This window comes from Heteronotia binoei, chromosome 1 (genome assembly GCF_032191835.1).
Source record: "Heteronotia binoei isolate CCM8104 ecotype False Entrance Well chromosome 1, APGP_CSIRO_Hbin_v1, whole genome shotgun sequence".
In the NCBI taxonomy this organism is placed as follows: Eukaryota; Metazoa; Chordata; class Lepidosauria; order Squamata; family Gekkonidae; genus Heteronotia; species Heteronotia binoei.
Genome location: NC_083223.1, coordinates 175,568,218 through 175,587,721, shown reverse-complemented (window position 1 = coordinate 175,587,721; position 19,504 = coordinate 175,568,218). Strand labels below are relative to the sequence as shown.

The window sequence follows — 19,504 nt, the reverse complement described above, 5'->3', positions numbered from 1 at the left end:
CTTCTTGTATAATTATTCTGTGTATTCTTGTCACCTCTTCCTGATCTCTTCTGCTTCTGTTAGGTCCCTACCATTTTTGTTCTTTATCATGGCAATCTTTGCACAAAACATTCCATTGATTTCTCCAATTTTCTTGAAGAGATCTCTTGTCCTTCCCATTCTATTATTTTCCTCTATTGCTTTGCCTCATTCCTTCAGGAAGGCCTCCTTATCCCTCCTTGCTGTTCTCTGAAATCTGCATTAAGTCGGGTGAATTTTTCCTTTTCACCTTTGCGTTTCGCTTTCCTTCTTTCCTCAGCTATTTGTAAAGCCTCATCAGCCACTTTGCTTTCTTGCATTTCTTTTTCTTTGGGATGGTGCTGATTGTTGCCTTCTGTACAATGTCACGAACCTCCGTCCATAGTTCTTCAGGCACTCTATCAACTCTAGTTCCTTAAACCTATTCTTCACCTCCACTGTTTATTCATAAGGGATGTGATCAAGGTCAAAGCTGAATGGCCTAATGGCTTTCCCAGTTTTCTTCAGTTTAAGCCTGAATTTTGCAATGAGTAGCTCATGATCTGAGCTGCAGTCAGCTCCAGGTCTTGTTTTTGCTGACTGTAAAGAGCTTCTCCATCTTTGACTGCAGAGTATATAATCAATTTGATTTCTGTGTTGCCCATCAGGTGAGGTCCATGTGTAGAGTCGCTTTTAAGGTTGTTGGAAAAGGGTGTTCGCTATGACCAGCTTGTTCTCTTGACAAAGCTCTATTATCCTTTGCCCGGCTTCATTTTGTTCTCCAAGGCCAAACTTGTCAGTTGTTCCGGTTACCGTTTGACTTCCTACTTTGGCATTCCAGTCCCCTATGATGAGGAGGAAATCTTTTTTTGGTGTTAATTCTAGAAGGTGTTGTAGATCTTCAGCCTCTTCTGCATCAGTGGTTAAAATCTTACAGAAACATTAAACAAACCACATTCAGACTAGACAATATCATGATTACAGAATCTGTAAAATTACAGAATTATCAAAGTAGTATTCAACATAACTGAAGCACCTAGATGGTAAGGTGCTAATAAGGTGCTGGGGGAAGCGATAACTTCAGGCGACACCTGCTGGATCAATTAAAAGCCCGGTGGAAGATAATTTTTAAAAACTTGTAAGGGATGCCCCAAAACCAACTCTGACATTGCTTGCTAGCTGATTAGCATGTTTCAGTCAACCTTCCTCATGGAGGGGTAGAAAGATGTCCACAATATTGCAGTTTCCAACCACTGGAATTCTTACGCATGGCACATCAAGCACAAATCTTCTTCAGTGACACTGTTGAAGAAGATTTGTAAAATATACCCACTGTAGTATGTTATAGTAAACATACAGCTTTCAATCAGGGCTCCAGTGACTTCTGTAGCAGCATGTCTGTCCAGGTAGGCAACCTTGCCATAACAGGATATGACATTCCAGTCAGGCGCATGCTGATCTCAGTTGGGGGAGGGGTCTGCCTGCATGTGTGCCTCCAATATGCATTAAGTCCTGCTCTCCACTTTGTGCTGTAGGTGATGACTGCAGTGACCACTGTAACTTGGCCCATGGCAGCTGTGAAGAGGACGGCAAATGCAGGTAAAATTATGTTTTGATGAATGAGTTATTCAGATACTGCCTTGCTCCACACCCTGTGAATTCTGTGCCAGGCAAGCCGAGATTCAGTGCTCATTAAATTCTTCACATGATTTTTATAGCACTTCCCAGTGATATAAAAGTGCCACATAGAACACCTATCAAATTAGGTGAATTCCAGAGTTTTGTAATTAGGTGTAATAGGCTCTAAAAGTATATTCATTGTTTTTCTAAGATGGCACATGCTTCTAAAACCACACATGACTGATCTCGAGGAGCAGCCGCTAGGAGATATGGCTTTTTAATGGCTGTTGTTTGGTGCTGTCATCAGCATGTTGGGCTGAAGACTTGAGAAGATTTACATTCATCTATCATTTAGATCCTATTAAATCCTGGAATGCCTGGTGGGTTTGCTGCCTGCAAGACAGCTTAGTATTATCAAAGAGATATCAGAAAAATAATGTGCTGCAAGATCACAGCTGAGAAGATTTGAAATGTATAAGGTTTTTTTGCCTTTTCTGTGTTGCATTTTTGGAAGAGGCAAATCATTCTAGAAACCCAGACTAGGGCTGGAATTGGCATTTGAAAACTCTCATTTATTATTCTGACACTGGTGGAGAGCCGGTTTGGTGTAGTGGTTAAGTGTCCTTGAAAGGGCAGCTGCTGTGAGAGCCCTCTCCAGCCTCACCCACCTCACAGGGTGACTGTTGTGGGGGAGGAAGGTAAAGGAGATTGTGAGCCGCTCTGAGACTCTTCGGAGTGGAGGGCGGGATATAAATCCAATATCTTCTTCTTCTTCTTCTACCTACAACTAGATGATTTTTAGGGCCCAAAATTGCATTTTGGAGCGTGATATGCATATCAATTGGTTACTTCTGGCACTGGGAAATTGCTGGAGAAAGCAGCAGTTATAAAATCTCTCCCCTTCCACAAAAAGCTATGGACATGCACAACACCAAATGCATACCTAAAGTCTGTATAAATGACAATCACTATGTCATAGGCCACATGTATGCATTTTTCAAGACCCCTTATGACAATTTTGCATCAGTGTCAAGACCCAACCTGGAATTATTTTCTATAAGTCTACGCAGAGAGGCTCATACTTGAAAAGCAAGCATTACTGGTTTACAATAGTGTTTTTCAACTTTGTTGCAGAAAAGCCTGAAGCTTTCTTGGTGTACCTCTTAGGTTCCTTTTATGTGGACCGTTAAACTCACTTTGGCTTCATGCATCTGAGCAAAACAAGCTTTTGGAGAACCTGAATTAAAGCATCATTAATTGCAGGAGGGCAATGATTTATCCTTCAAATGCATGAAACCTTTAAAACAGAGGTATCAAATTCATTTGTTACAAGGGATGGTTCTGGCACAAGTGTCACTTTGTTGGGCCAGGCCATGCATGCCATAAAATGTAACATGAGGTACTGGAGATATAAATTTTATAAAGGTAATTTCATATGTCAAATGGCAATAGCAGGTGAATGACAATAGCAGGCTTAATTGGATTAGGTGTGATATGTAAAGTAGTAGACATGAAGATACCAGTGTTGTGAATGAGACCAGAAACCTAGGTTTCAGTTCCATCCAGGAGGATTCAGTCCAGGAGGATGCAAATAATAAATGGATATTAGGCTGACATTAGAAACCACAACATTCAGTTGCTGACCTAAGAGCAGCAGTGCTGTTACAAAGGAATTTCAAAGGATTAGAAAGAGCGGCTGCTGAATTGCAGTTGATAATGAAAGTTAAAACAATGCATCTTCCTGGACTGCATTGAGACCTAGTTTTCTGTCTCATTACCAATGTGTGCTATTATCATTTAGCACCTGAAATCACTGCACTCTATAAGATATAAGAACCAGTCCAAGTGTTCTAATTCTTAATCAGAGTCCTTTTGAAAAAAAAAAATCCAGATAGGAACAGAGAAATAATAAAAAAATACTTTTCAGAATAAGCTAAAATGTTTTTTTTAATGTACATTATGCTTGTCAGAAGATTCTACCAACCCACCCTCCCTCTGAAGAAGTGTGCTTATACAAAAGCTTATACCTGGAATAAAATGTTGGTTTTGAAGCTGTCATCATGGGACTCCAACTTTGTTTTCTCTCTTTCTTTCTTCCCCAAAAGAGAAGAAAGCAGAGGATCTCTCTCTGTGTGGGTGGGTGGGTGAGAGAAAGTGAGAGAGCAAGAGTGGGGCTTTTCTTTGTATCTCTCCCTCTTGAAGCAGGAAACAACCACAGAGTTCTCTCTCTGCATCTGTGTGTGTATGCACATGTGTGTGTGAAAAAGAGAGGGAGGGAGGCAGGAGGCAGGAAACAAAGAGCCATTGAGGGAACTGGGGGGAAAGTAAGCTACCATGCAACTGCAGCAGCCAGCAGCCCTGGAAAACGAAGGAGAAGGAAGTTGCTTTTGGGGGCAGATTTGAGCCCTGCACAGGCCAGATGCGGCCCATGGGCTGCATGTTGGACACACTTGCTTTAAAAGAATGCATTTGCTTTCAGAAGCCCAAGTGGGTTAAAGAGCCTATATGAAAGGCACCTTAGAAGTTGCTTAGTGAGAAGATCAGTAATAGTAGGCAAGCTTCATTGCCTGTGATCCTCCCCTGCCATGTACAGCTATGGAGAGATGTTGCATACAAGTTGTGGTGGGCTTTCCTTTCATATAGGTCCAGTGCTCCTGGACAGAACCTCCCATGACCCTTCTGTCTGATCAATAGACAAAACAGTATGAAAAGGAGTAGTTGAAGGTAGAAAGTATGAAAAACTTTGTTTCTGATTATAACCACTGAAGTCCTGTTTATACCCATACAGTTTTCAGTTACACTTGTGAATGAGAATCTCCAATTTGCCTAGTAAGTGCTTAGCTTCTTTAGTTTGTAAGGCCCCAGGGCAGAGGTGTCAAACATGCAGCCCGGGGGCCGAATCAGGCCCCCAGAGGGCTCCTATCAGGCCCCCAAACAACTAGCTGTTGTCTGCTTCCTTCTCCCTCTCTCTTACTTCTTTCTGCATCACAGCTTGCTTTACCAGGCTTGCTCAATCGCACAGGAGCTACAAAGCAAAGCCTCTCTTTTCTCCATTGGCTGAGACTCCTCCCTTGGAGAGGAAGGGGGGAGGAATAGCTTGCTTCGCTAAGCTCTCTCAATCATACAGTAGAGCTACTGAGCCAAGCCTCTCTTCCTTCTATTGGCTGAGGCTCCTCCCCTTCCTGGTCCCCTGGGGAAGGAATGAAAGAGCCAGAGCTTCCTTTGCCTAGTTCCCTGGATCACATGGGAGAGATACAAAGAAAGCACCTAATGAGTGCTAATGTTTTAAGCATGTCTTATTTTAAGCTTTTAAAAAATCTTTGTGTTTGTGTGTGTCATTTATAAAGTTTATATCTCTGCTACTTGGCATTACTTTTTATAACCCACATGGCCCAGCCCAACTACTTGGCATTACATTTTATGACCCACATGGCCCAGCTCGACAGAGTCTCATTTATGTCAGATCTGGCCCTCATAACAAATGAGTTTGACATCCCTGCCCTAGGGTGTATGGCAGTTGTATTCCATGCATTCTTTCCCTTGTTCTCACTTGTGAGAATGGGCTGTGATTCCTCTGTAGTAAGGAAAATGCACTGTGTGCTTGTTTAGAATCCTACACTTCTTTATTGCTACTTTCACATTTATAGTTCAGGGCTGGGCCATGCTAGTCAAAACAGGTTCCAGTGCTAAGCCATTCATCTAATTTCTGCATTTACAGCATGCTGGTAGGTAAGAGTTGGTCAAAGAGAGGCTTCAAAGCCATCTCTGAGGGCTAATCTACACCACTCATTGTTGCATTGAAAGTAATATGCAGTGCAAGTGCAGTCCTAAACAGAGTTACACCTCCTTCTAAATCAATTGGACTTTGAAGGGCATAACTCTCCTAAAGATTGTTCTGTTTGCCTGCCGTTCTTGTGAATGAAATGAGATGAGAAACTTAAATTGCTAAATAGCAGCCATGGGGGCCCCTTGATTCAGACTGGGGACATGGCACCAAGAGACAAGTGTTTTCCCAGCCTCACATTGGTCATGGGAGCTGCTATATACACACAGGGTGCTTTCATGTTGCCTCTATATTTTTCCCCGATGGGGCAAGTATGAACCCTAGAGGGAGGGAGATTTGAAGTTGAGAAACTTGTGTGGGTGGATATATATAAAACCTCTCCTGGTGCCACAGCCCTACTCAGAACACACACACATGCACACCTGGTGGGTGCTATTAGTCCTGGAAAATGTGCTGGTAATTCATTCATAATCTTCTAGCCTTTTCTCTGCTGATTTCTGCAGATTCTTGCAAAGAATTCTGGACTCCTTGGACAACGGTGTGGTTCTTCAAGACACTTCTTGTGGTCTTAAGCAATAGTACAGTCTCAGGATCATCTTAACATGGATTAGTTATGCCTTAACTGTCAAGAGATCATGAATATTGACTCGTGCTTTGAAAATTTAGTACGCATTGGCAGACTCAGGTGTTTCTAGTACAAAGAAGAATAAATCGCACATCATTAACAGCAGCCAAGAAGATACCACAGAATTAGTATTGTTACCATGCAGTTCAAGCACTTTAAAGCAGTGAAAATTTCTCAATCTAAGATCAATTTAATACAAAAGAATAGGGACAGAAGTTGTGTGTTGGCCTTGGTCACATGGTCATCCAGTGTAGATCAGGTTAGTCTGTCTGGGGTCTGCCTTGACTTTCTGATTTTTGTCTCCTCTGGATGACTCAAAAAGTTAATTATATACATGGTGATATTTTCCCACTAGATTTGTGTGTGTGAGGTGTTTTGGTTGTTCCTATTGCAGTTATGCAATCAACAGCATGAGATTGAGCATCTGTTATCCTTCAAGAAAGTGCAGCTGTGCATTTTTCTTTGGCGCAAAGCCGATAAATTGACATTTTACTAGCGTAACCTTCGGTATGTTAAAGCATCATTATTTAAGCTGACTAACTGTAAGGCCCTGTGTCACTGAATAGGGTATTGAACAGTACCATCTTGGTGCGTACTGCTGCTTTGTTCTCCCTCCCAGTATGTTCTCCATCTACACAAAAATAAACAGCAAAGATTGTTTTAGTTCTCTGTGTCTGACTAATTTCAAAACCCAAAAGTAGCCAGCCCCTTAACTTAACAGTTTAATGTAGGAATGCCTAGCACTGGCACAAACCTATTCCCACTAAAAACAGTTTGGATATTACTGAGATGGACAAGTAAACACATTTCTTTTCTCATTTCAGCCATCAATTGTCGATGATGTGTGATTTTCCACATCAAATGTTGAATGTCACCTGTAATAAACCCCTATGGCAGACATAGCCAATGAAAAAGCCTCATTTTTCTGATGGTCTTTACCTAGGCATCCCAAATCCCCCGCTTGGCCTGGAGACCCCCGGTTTGGAACCTTCTCCCCCCGCTGGACAAAAATCTGGAAAGCGGGGGGGAATGGTGACCCTTCCCACCCAGCAGCTTCTCGTCCCTTCCCACCCTTGAGGGCAGCCCAGCCAGCGGCTCCAGAGGCGACGGCGGTGCCGGGCGTGCCTCACTCCCGGCTGGCTGCCCACCACTGCTGCTAGAGGCGAGCCACAGCGCTTCCCTAGGGCCCTGCCTCCTGCCTTGCCCTCGCCTTTGGTGGCTGGAGGAGCACCGGTCAGGCGTTGCGGGCGCGGGGACCAAGCGGAGGCCTCCCTGCAGCCTTCGCTGCTCAGCCAGGCCCGGGGGGGCGGGGACTGGAGAGAGCCAAGGCACCGGGAGTGGAGTCCGGCTGGGAAGGCAGCACGCAGCCGGGCTGGCCCTGCGGCTGGAAGGCTCTTGTTGCGCTGAAGAGGGAAGGCGCGGTGCCCCGGCCGGTTTGGAGAGCCTCGGTAAAGGGCGGCGGGGGGCCGGGGAGGTCAGCTCCAGCCAAGATGGGAAATGCCTAGAAATGCGCAGGGGGGGGGTGCTTCAGGTGGAGAACAAAAGTCCTCCTCGGCTGGACCTAAGCCCCCCCCCTCCGGGAATCTGGACTTTTGGAATTCTTTGTAGTTCTAGGGAACTGCCTGCATGCCCTCACTGGCTGAAGATTTCTACAGTTGGGCGGCGGGGGGGGGAGAAGGGCTCGGAGGAGAATATTCCCTCTTGGGTGGTGGGGGTTGCCAGCTGGGTGAAGGGAATTCCTAGAGATGTGGGGGGGTGGGAGGCTGTTTTTTGAGGTAGAGGCGCCAAAATTTCAGTATAGCATCTAGTGCCTCTCCCCAAAATACCCCCCAAGTTTCATAAAGATTGGACCAGGGGGTCAAATTCTATGAGCCCCAAAAGAAGATGCCCCTATTCTTCATTATTTCCTATGGAAGGAAGGAATTGAATAGGTGTGCTATCCCTTTAAATGTGATGGCCAGAACTCCCTTTGGAGTTCAATGATGCTTGTCACAGCCTTGATCTTGGCTCCACCACTAATTTCTCCTGGCTCCACCCCCAAAGACTCCTGGCTCCACCCCCAAAGTCCCCAGATATTTCTTGAATTGGACTTGGCAACCCTATCTTTACCCACCCATCTATCAAATTTAGATTGTTTTCTTACAAAAGCCAAGGGCAATAATTAAAGAAACAGGGAATGGTAGTTGGGGCCACAAAATGATGGCGCTTATGGTCTCCTGTTCTTAAAGCCCTTCCTCTTGCCCCTCACCCTCATCTGTATGCCATGACTTTTTGTAAGAATTCTCGTGGTGTTCTTTTGAAGTCATACTCCATATTATTCCAGAAAAAACTGAATGGATTTTCTTTCATGGTCTATCAAGGCTCGTGGTCAGAAATTTCAGGGTGAAGGATGTCAATACACTGGGCAGGCTAGGGTGGCAAGGGCCCCATCATCCTAAACCCTGAGATTTGTTGGATAACACAGAATGATGTTATAAGTAGGAGTCTCGCAATGTGTGGGGTGAGGCCAAGTTACATCGAATTGGCTTATAGTTTAATGCAGATGATAGTAGCTGATGCAAGTAATTGCAACTTTGTAAGTGATGTCAAAGTGGCTAGTAGTTAATTATTAAATCCAGTTACTGTGGAGTGGAGGCAGTGGTCCCCCACCCCAGCCACCAATCAGCTGGCCAGTGAGGGCCTTACCAGGAGAAAGAGAAAGGCCCAGGCCACTCAGTAGTGTCACAAAGGAATTGATGTCATCAAGACAACAACTTCTGGGCAAAAGCTCTATGGTTAAAGCTGGTTTCACCACAGAGTTCCCCCCCCCCAAAAAAAATACCAGAGCATCACCTGGAATTCACTGGCGTCTTAACATCACTTCCTGTGCAGTGCTAGTGAAGTGGCCAGGGCCTTTCTCTTTCTCCTGGTAAGTCTCCCCCATCCCCCGCCAGTTGCAAGGAGTGATCTGGCAATCCTAGGGCTGAGTGAAGCTGAGTGAAGCTCCTCTTCTGGTCCCAGTTACCGAGGCAAATTTCCTACTGCAAATGTAGAAGGCATTCCCTATTAAAAAGGAGAGAAATGTCTAAGAAAAAAAGCAAAGGACCCAGGAAGAAAAGGTGATGGGATAGAGCAGAAAAGAATGAATTTGGCCAGGAAAGGATTAACTGACTCGGCTTCAGTGAATTTATTCCTTCCTCATCTTCCCTCCTTCCTAGGCATTTAGGACAAAAATGACCTGCACCTTTCCCCTTTTATCTCTGCAATAAAAATGATTAGAACTTGATTTTAAAAAATGAAAGTAGAAAATTCAGAAGAGGGATATAATATTTTTTGGAAGGGTTGCTCACCAAGGTTCCCTCACCCTGTAACTACAAGCATTTAACACCTTATCTAGGAATTGAAGCTGATATATCTAAATGAAATCTGAATGCAGTGACCTAGAAGACATTATACCTGTGATACTATAAAATTCCTTCCTTTTTTGCACGCTATGTGGTGGTGCTTTTTCTACATGCCTTGACCTTCCTTGTTCTTTTGCAGGTGTGACCCAGGTTGGGAAGGAAAATATTGTGAACAGTGTGTGAGGATGCTAGGCTGTACCCATGGAACATGCCACCAACCTTGGCAATGCATCTGTCAAAATGGCTGGGCTGGCAAGTTCTGTGATAAAGGTAGGTTACTCCAGCTGGACAGAAGGATCAGAAAATCATGTGTAAAGTCTGCATGAAAAAAATATATCAATGTTTACAATGCAAAAAGACAGTTCTCAATCTGAGTGTTCTACGTTATCATATGGACTTCCGAGGACATCCAGGGGCATAGACTTTTCAATTCCTGGGGGGGGGGGGGCTGGGGCCCAGCCAGAGGCATTTGATCCAGTGACATCATAGGGAGGAGCCAGTGACATCACAGGGAGGGGCCTCCATTATCACTACCTATGAATTTATGGAGAAGCTCCCTCTCCATAAATTTAGGGAGCATCCCCCCAACAATGCTGATGGACTGGGCCAAACCCAGGAAAAGGTGGGAGTTGGCCAGTGGTTATAGTGGTATCTCAGAGGTCTCTTGCTGTATCCTGTTTTTGAATTTCACTTTTAGAATAGTCACTTTAAGATCTGCAAATATACATATCATGTGCTCATAGAATTGGATCCCCTGATCCAATGTTTTTGAAACTTGGATGGTGTTTTGAAGAAAGGCACCAGATGCTATGCTGAAAATTTGGTGCCTCTACCTCAAAAACCAGCCCCTCCAGAGCTTCAGATACCCACAGATCAATTCACTACTATACCCTATGGGAATCAATCTCCATAGGGAATAATGGAGTGTCCAGGAGACATTTCCCTTCCCCCACTGTTTTCTGATGACTCTGAAGCAGGGGGAGGGCCTCCAAACTGAGGGATCCCCCGCCCCCAACTGGGGATTGGCAACCCTATGCCTAGGTGGTAAACAATTGTCAATACACACCTACTTGACCCAATCTTTAATAGTGTGGTCATTTTGAGAAGAAAAAAACGGCTTGCTGGGGCCATTAATTTTCAAAAGGATCTGGTTCACATAAATGAATGTAAACAATCATAGGCTTGAAGAAGACACAAAATATCTATCTGCCAAAAGAACCCCCAAATATTATAGCAATATGTATGCAACATAGCAATACAGTGTTATTCCTCCCCCCAATCATTAACTAGTTGAACAAAGTTTGAGTCCAGTAACACCTTTAAGACAAACAAAGTTTTATTCTGTTTTAGCTCAGTTAGCATTTGTAAGAAGCTGGGGTTGTAAAGTCAGTAACACTGCTAACTTCTTTGCAGTCCAGAGGGAAAATCACACATAGACTCTACCACCCCATTCATGCCTTTGAAGATAATGATCTCTCCTCCTTGAAAATTTAAATTGGAAGCCCCCAAGTCCTGTGTTAGTTGCCCGAAGGGGGCTTAGCCCCCACCAGGAAAATCCAGGAGGGGCTCAAGCCCCGGAGCCACCGCATAGTTTGCACCTATGGACATGTCCCACAATCTCCTGAGAGTTCTGGGTGGGTTGTGTGATTATTAGAGTGGGAGAGGGTTAAGTGGAATGTCAGAACATACCATGGATTCTTCTGGATTAGATGAATGGTCCATCTAGTTCATCATGCTGTTTCCCACAGTGACAAACTAGATGGTTCAGTTACCTCCAGTAGCCCCGTGGTGCAGAGTGGCAAGCTGTTGTACTGCAGTCCAAGCTTTGCTCATGACCTGAGTTTGATCCCAGTGGAAGCTGGGCTCAGGTAACCGGCTCAAGGTTGACTCATCCTTCCATCCTTCTGAGGTTGGTAAAATTAGTACCCAGCTTGCTGGGGGTAAAGTGTAGATGACTGGGGAAGGCAATGGCAAACCACCCCTTCAATAGTCTGCCAAGAAAGCATCCTGAAGTGACATCACCCCATGGATCAGTAATGACCTGGTGCTTGCTCAGGGGACTACCTTTACCTTTATAAGAACATAAGAGAAGCCATGTTGTATCAGGCCAATGGGCAATCCAGTCCAGCACTGTCACACAGTGGCCAAAACCCAGTGTCATGGGTGCTGGGGACCCTGCAGAGTAAGTTGAGCCTGCACCAGTGCCCCTGCCTCCTGCTGGAGAAGATCCCAGCCCCCCTGCCTCGCCCTCTCGGGTGGCGCGTGTGCGTGACCGCCTCCGTCAGGACCTCAGGGATCGGAGGAGGGCGGCACGCTCACAAGCAAGACGCTCCCTGAGCCCTGAGTTTTGAGAGGATTCTGGCCCTTCTAAGAGCAAGGATGCTTGAGTTGCAACAGGATCCTGGCTGCCTCTCTGAGCCAGCAATTAGCCCAAATGGGCAACAGCCAGCAGAGGGCTATATAGCTGTAGGCTTTGGGAGGAGGCTTTGTGGAAGCAACTAGTCATCTCCCTGACTTTCTAGCATCCACTCCGGCTTGACTTTGGTTTCTGGACTCCCTGACTTTGGCTTGTGACTTCTGGACTCCCTAACCTCGGCTTCTGGACCTCGGACCTGCGATACTTGTACAGTGATTTGGATTTGGCGCCTCGGACCCTCCTGCTTACTGGCTACAGACCTCGGACTGCCCCTGGACTTTGCCTGACCCGGCCCCAGCCGTGACACCCAGGTGCCATCAGGAGGTCCACCAGCAGGGCCAGAACTCCAGAAGCCTTACCATTGTTGTTTCCAAAGCACCAAGAATACAGAGTATCACTGCCCCAGACATAGTCTTTCATTTATTCCATGTTGCTAATAGCCACTGATGGACCTCTGCTTGTTTATCCAGTCCCCTTTTAAAGCTGTCTTTGCTTGTAGCCATGTGGCAGTGAATTCCACATGTTAGTTATTATTTGGGTGAAGAAGGTAGAAACCTCTGACTTGGAGTCTTCCTGGGCTCCTGCTTACTCCGTCTATGACGTTTAAATGAGAAGCCATCTGAACTGCTAGGATGTCATCTGCGCTCCTCTGCTCTGACATAGCACAAAGTTGACTTTGTTGGTTTTGCACTTCTTGTGGTTCAGATCATGCAACTGACCTACACTGCTCTATTTTTTCTTGCCTATAGCAATAGGCATCGGATAGTCAAGCCAAGTCGTACCTCTACTTTCTTAGGACAGTGTCTGACATGAAGTGGAGGGTGAGGTGCTGATATAACTCTCTGATACTGGTTGTCAGCTGCATCTTCACTGTTTGATCTGTTGGAACTTTCTTTGTTGCTTCTAGCTGACTTGGAGCAGCTGCATTATTTGCGTAGGGACTTCATCAGGTTTTTCATCATTCTAGTGAACTAATTGCCTGAACAGAAGAGTGATAAAGCCTTATTAGTAAGCAGCAGATTAGGTAGGACTTCCTGTTTTCCATTACAAGATATTCCCCTGTGAGTTAGGTGGAGAAAATAATCAGGGCTTTTTTGTAGCAGGAACTCATTTGCATATTAGGCCACACACCCCTGATGTAGCCACTTCTCCTGGAGTTTACTAAGTGCCCTGTAAGCTCTTGCAGGATTGGCTACATCAGGAGTGTGTGGCCTAATATACAAAGGAGTTCCTGCTACAAAAAAAGCCCAGAAAATAACCAAATAGCGAAATGAAGCTACTTTAAATTGGTGGCCATATTTTCCATGCCATGGGGACCCATGTTAAATCAGGATGTGGCCCACCTTTGCATCCCATTCCAACAGCTGAAGATCAGTGTACTAAGCAGTAGTCAGTGTCTGGGATCTGTTTAGGGAGGGACCATGGCTAACTGGCAGAGCATCTGCTTGGCATGCAGAAGGTCCCAGGTTCAGTCCCTGGCATGTCCAGTTAAAAGGATCAGGTAGGTGATGTGAAAAACCTCTGTCTTAGATCCTGGAAAGCCACTGACCGTCTTGAGTAGACAATATTGACTTTGATGGACAAAGCGTTTGATTCAGGATAGGCAGCTTCATGTGTTCTATGTTTGCAGGTAGGTTCTATACCTTCTTGTAGCAACTTTAATTAACTCCCATTCCAGATTCATCCATTAGCTGTTCAGTACTCAACAGACCCAGTCGGGTTGGCATGGCTTCCATCTCCACTGTGGCTGGTAGCTCCATATTGTAAGTTTTTCTATCTCAGTTGCATCATAGTTTTCTTCTCTAAAGCCAGTCTGTGAAGTACATAGGGCATACATGCCATATGTATGCATGGCAAGAGTATCTTCACTTTTAACCTTCAGTCACTCCTTTTTTTCTCCAGATGTGCATATCTGTGAGCACCAGACCCCTTGCCAGAATGGAGCCCAGTGTGTCTATGACCGAGATGGAGAGTATTCCTGCCTGTGCCTTGAAGGATTTCACGGAAAGGACTGCGAACTGAAGACAGGGCCATGTGAAAAAGCAGGGTAAGAGATTGTAGTAGAAATAGATGGGGATGAGCAGAAGAGTTTCTCAGACTTGGGCTACAGTAAATTCCACTGCTAGAAGAAAATACTGCCTGAGACAAACATCTGCCCACAGGGAAGTGTTAGTGTACATTCAGAGGACAGTCTTCCCCTGCAGTACTTGCACTGGCACCTGCAATTAGGACTCACTGCTCAGTTTCTCCCTTCCAACACAGGAGTGAAGGCTGGGCATTTTAGTATTCAGGGGTGCAAAACACCTTACTTGTAGGGAAACCATAATGGTTACTGCATCTTTTGGGTCTCCAGTTTGGTGACTTCCTGCCGTTCCATTTAGTGTGACCAAAACCATTTGAGGCAGGACTTCTGCCTCTTTGGCTTCCATGTAGAAGAAGCGATTTCAGCGGCTGATTCAGGAGCATTATACGCTGTTGTGTTGATGTTCCCAAAAATAAAATACAAACAGCTTTGGCAGGGAGCATTCACTTTCTTTCCCCAAACTGGAGCCAGGCAAATCAAAGGAAAAATGAGAGATCAGCGCCAAGTTCATCTGCATCTTTCTTTAAGGCCTCAGGGTGAGGGAAAGTCTTTGAAAAACCAGGAGGTGCATCCTGGACCTCAGCACCATAAATCAATACAAAAAGGAGGTAGGCTGTGCATTCTCTGGCGGTGCCCCGTTGTATCGCTAGGAAGGAAACATGTTAGCATCCTGTTTTCTGGCCCAGTGAATATGTACCATTCTATCGATCTGATGTGGGAAGTCTTTCTGTGAAGTTGCTTGTGGAGGCTCAAGTTGCAGGAGGCTGGGCTTGTCTTACAGAATAATGATCTGACAGCTTTTGCACTGTAAATGATAAAACACTACACAAATCATAGCTTTAAAAAAATAAAATAGAAATGTATATATAATATTCAGCCTTGTATATAGTACAATGACACCAGGTTGGTGAAGTGGTTACATTGTAACGAGCATCTGGGACATCTTGGTTTGAATACCCACTTTGCCATGGAAGCTTGCTGGGTGACCAGTCACACATTCTCAGCCTAACCTACATCCCAGGATTGTTGTGAGGATAAAGTGGAGGCTGGAAGAACAATGTCAGCTGCTTTCAGTTGCCGTTGGCTAGAAAGGCGAGATATAAATGAAGTAAATCAATAAATAAAACCCAGTTACTCTAGTGGCAGCTGTAAAATCTATAAGACCCACAGATTCTGCTCCAATAGCCTCCTGACAGTTTTTATTTTTAAACTAAACATTAATGTTTAGAACAAAACTTCTACCAAGGTGGATTTCACCAGCAGAATATAACATGGCTTGTGCAGGTTTTGTTAAATGTCTGATCTCTGATTTCAGATTTCCATGCAAAAATGGTGGACTATGCCAGGACAAAAATGGCTTTGCTAGCAACTACACCTGCAAGTGCCTGGCGGGATTCATTGGTTTGCACTGTGAAATTGATGTCGACGACTGCCTGATGCGTCCCTGTGCCAATGGTGCCACTTGCCTTGATGGCATGAACCGCTTCTCCTGTCAGTGCCAGGTGGGCTTTGAAGGACGCTTCTGCACCATCAACATTGATGACTGTGCCAGCCATCCGTGCAGAAATGGAGCAAAGTGTTATGATCGCATCAATGATTTTGATTGCTTGTGTTCTGATGGATTTGTTGGCAAAACCTGTGAGCTCCCTGCTCCAGAGCCAACTCTGGCCACCACATTTCAACCTGACCACAATGGTGTTGTGAAAAGCACAACTGGCAGTGACCTTTGGACGACTCAATCTGAGCCAGTTAGGACTGTGGTTACTGAGAAACGAATCACTAACAACAGTGAAAAACCAAATGGGGGAGGGCTGCTAATCTCTGTAAAAGAGGTGGTGACACAGCAGGACTCTGGGCTGAGTCAGTCACAATTGATTTTAGTGCTGGCATTTGGGCTGCTCACTGTCGTGCTGGTCTTGGTAACTGTTTTGTTGCTGCTGAAGAACTGGCAGAGGGGGCGCCGGAGGTGCCAAAGCCCTGCAGAGTCTACACGGAAACTTCAGGACCAAGAGTGTCAAGTGGGAATGTTAAGTACAGTCTTGATAGAACCCAGGAAAACAACAGAGCTGTAAGGACCCAGAGTTGGACCCTGGCCAACCTACATACACCCATCAATGAATCCTTCAAACCATGTCCTGGAGCCATTCTGGCTGTGTATCTCCAAAGTACTGAAGGGCTCCGGTAGAACTTAAGTTTGTGAAACAGCAAGAAGGAAGGAGGATTCCTACAGGGTAGCAAATCCTTGTTTGAAAACAAGAGTCCTTGAATGTGTGCAGTTTAAGGCACTAGCTTGGTGACACCAATTTACAAAGAGAGCCAAAGGAGATGCTGGGTCACGATAACCTGGTGTTGGAAACAGCAAGCAAGAGGGAAGTATTCCATCCCACAAGGACTAAAGGGAGAAATGAGACCAAGCACGCCAGAGCAGATTGTAGGAGCCAAAACTGTCTAAGCCCCTGGGCATCTAGTAACTCTTGGACTTTGTCGTTGGAGATGTTGTGTGGCCTATCTATTTACATGAGGGGGCTTAGACACTACTCTTTGTATACCCCACTGCTGAAACTCTGGCATAGACAATCTGAGATTCCCGTTGTGGGTAGAGGTTTTCAGTCCATTTCAAACACCATGAGCTCAGTGGAGGGCCTCATGGTTGCATGAGCTGGTTTGCTGACTGCACTGATTATCCAGGCTCATATCTTGCCCATTCTGTCCTGCACTGTGTCCTTTCCCCATGCGGTTACAAATGTTTGGTAGCTCTACAACTAACATGTCTTACCCTGTCTTATATCAAACCATCTCAGCAAGTTTGTTACCTTCATTACCTCAGCATGTCAGTCTCTCAGCTGTGGTGCCCAGGAGGAATGGAAGCAGACACAAAGCCAGTACCCTTTGTTCATCTCAACTGACCAGGTTCTTCCCAGATGCCAGAATGGAAACGTATGTGTATGAAGCTGAAAATTGCAGCTTGGCATATTCAGTAATAATCCCAGTTCCATTGCCTTACTTGTGCTCTTTGAAAACAAACATGAAAGTATCTTGGAGAAAACATTAGAACTTTCTGTACCACTTGAGGAACTTTAGTTTCCACAAACAGAAGTAAGATTTATACTAACTCTAGCTCCTGTGGCAGCTTTTATGGAGACTGAATAATGTTCAGCTATGCTGTGTTTGGGATTTTCCAGGAGTCTGACAAGCACCCTCATGCCCCATCCCATCTTTTTGTGCTGTTGATGCTTGTTTGGAGCCATTGGTTTCCTCCATCACCTGCTGCTTAAACTTTTCTTTCACTATATGTTAGTGAACATGATTTTGTCACAGACTGAATCAGATTGAGTTACATGATGACAGTGATAGCGAAGAAAACTGCATTACGCTGATTGTGAAACCCCAGTCCAGCTGAGCCAGACTGCATTTTAATGCACACTGGAATGTGCATCTAATGCAAAACAATAGAGTTTGGATGGACAGCATTGACCTTTGGACGTACATTCTGATTATACATCGAGTGTAGTTACTGTCTGCCCATACTGTATTGTTTTCTGTTGGCTCTCAGTTCCTTGCGGGTAGTCAAATTAGGTATAGATAGAATTCAGAATGCGCCTGCTGACACTGGGAATCACTAACTGCACAGGTCTCCATGTGTCTACCTTGATATGCATAGGCTCTGAACATGCAGTCTATGTCATGCAAAAATATACTATGCAGATTGTATGTTCAGAGCCTGTACTCATCAGAGTGTACATTATCCTCCTGAACAGACGTTATAATCAGTGTACAGAGGCTAGGGGTTGAGTCAGCATCTGCAGTCCCAAACTCTATCACCTCCATGTGTCTATTTCTATCCAGTATGACTCATAGGTCACTTGGCTTCAAAAGTTTTTCTGGAAAGAACAGAGCAGGATTTGGGGGTTCAGATTGTTGCCCTGGCACAGTAGAATGGACTGTTGAGCCCAATAGGCAAAGGAGACAAATTCGCTTTCTCCCCATCACTTTTTTCACTTCCTTTTGAACCCCTCTTCTGAAAGATCTAAGAAAAAGGATGCTTTTTGAGTGGCATGAATGTATATATGGAATTTATCCCTCCCTTATTGCAGCTCAGCTCTAGAAAGATTACCTTGCTTTCAAATCAGCCATTACATCATTGTGAAGCACACTGAGTTCTAAGGGTCAGTTGAGGGAGGCCATTTGCATGGGAAATAGAGCCCATTCGATAGTGTTTGTTCTACTTCAGATTATTCACATTCTCCATGCTGGAAACAAGAGGCCTGTCTCTTGGAATACTCTCTGGTTTGAGTCTTGTGTGTAGAGTTTTCTCATTCACTAGCACTAATTTTTTCCCTCGCCTTGTATTAGAAATTCATGAGCACCCCACTTCCATGGCCTAGTAACTACCAGATGTGTGATTGGAAATATGAGTCAAGCAAAAAAAAAAAAAGGAGGGAAGAAGAGGGTGGGGTAGGATAGGGTGGGGATTTGACCAGAAAGATTATTTTTATAATACACAGTTGATGAATGATGTAACTTTATAAAATAAAAACTAAAATAATGGAATTATTGCCTTCCTGCCCTATTCTCAAGACTTTAACACACCTTGAAAATATCACTTTCCACTTTTAAATAAAGAGAAGAGGCTTTCTTAGTTCCATATTTGGGGAGAATGAACCACTCTAGAGAAAGTGAATGGAAATTGCCTCAAAGATGTAGAGTCCCCAAATAATATGAATTTGGAGGGCAGAGGAGTCATCATAATATGCCTCCACATACAAAGTGCTGTACAGTATTTCAGTTGGAATGTCAACAGTTCAGAAAGCAGTCTAAAGAGAGACAGTGACTCACTCCATGGCTAAGTGGGGATGTTAACTTACATCTCTCTTTACTGATTCTAACACTGTACAGTTTGCAAGTTATTGTGATAGCAAGAGGGCAGTAAAGAAATAGCCCTATCACAAATGGAAAGCAAGGGTATCTGCAGTATGCTCATCTATTCAAAGCTTTGTTCAGAGACAGGAAGATTTTCAGTTCTGGCAGACTAGTCCTAATGCATGTAAAACGTCTGTGTTCTTCCTTCCCCAGAGTGTCAGCCTCTGTGTAGACATATATATCCAAGACAACTGTTCCTAGCTCAAGGGCTACCCATACAAGTTTCTCTAGCTCAGGTGGGACCCAAGAAGTACTGAAAGGGCTTAATATCCAGTCTATTCTAAGTACGTAGAAAGTATCTCATCTCTTGTTGTTTGCGTGTGTAGGGGGAAGAGTTGGATGAGGAACATATTACCTTAGGCTATATGTGCTTGTAGCCTTAAGTATGGGAAACAACCAAGAATGAAAATATATACTGTATGGTATTGTTTTTTGGTGTGGATTCCACTGTCTCTTCAGTGTGCCACAATAGCAGGGTATGAGTTCAGCTGACCAGACATATCAGAGGTTTTGAATCAGTGACTCCTTTACCCTATGCAAATATGGTTTAGGACTACTAGGTGTTTTTTCCCTTTGTATAGCATATATAAAAAATAGATCAACAGTCTTCAATGTTTGCAATTGACTCTTGCAGTAGCAGTAGTGATACTTGTCCATTAAACCCTGCATTTCATTC

General features: G+C 44.5%; 1 protein-coding gene across 4 annotated transcripts in view; it reads left to right on the top strand.

Moving 5' to 3' along the window:
• The window catches only part of DLK2 (delta like non-canonical Notch ligand 2), a 46,295-nt gene extending 29,581 nt beyond the window's left edge, over positions 1-16,714 (top strand). For 3 of the 4 annotated variants that reach the window (XM_060244392.1, XM_060244389.1, XM_060244390.1), the window contains exons 3-6: positions 1,533-1,596; positions 9,549-9,679; positions 13,728-13,872; positions 15,224-16,714. In XM_060244392.1, coding sequence (XP_060100375.1) covers positions 1,533-1,596; positions 9,549-9,679; positions 13,728-13,872; positions 15,224-15,980 — 1,097 coding nt within the window. In that variant the 3' untranslated portion in view covers positions 15,981-16,714. The remainder of the gene's footprint in view (positions 1-1,532; positions 1,597-9,548; positions 9,680-13,727; positions 13,873-15,223) is intronic. The other variant, XM_060244393.1, reaches the window with a different exon arrangement.
• Positions 16,715-19,504: the final 2,790 nt, after the last annotated feature.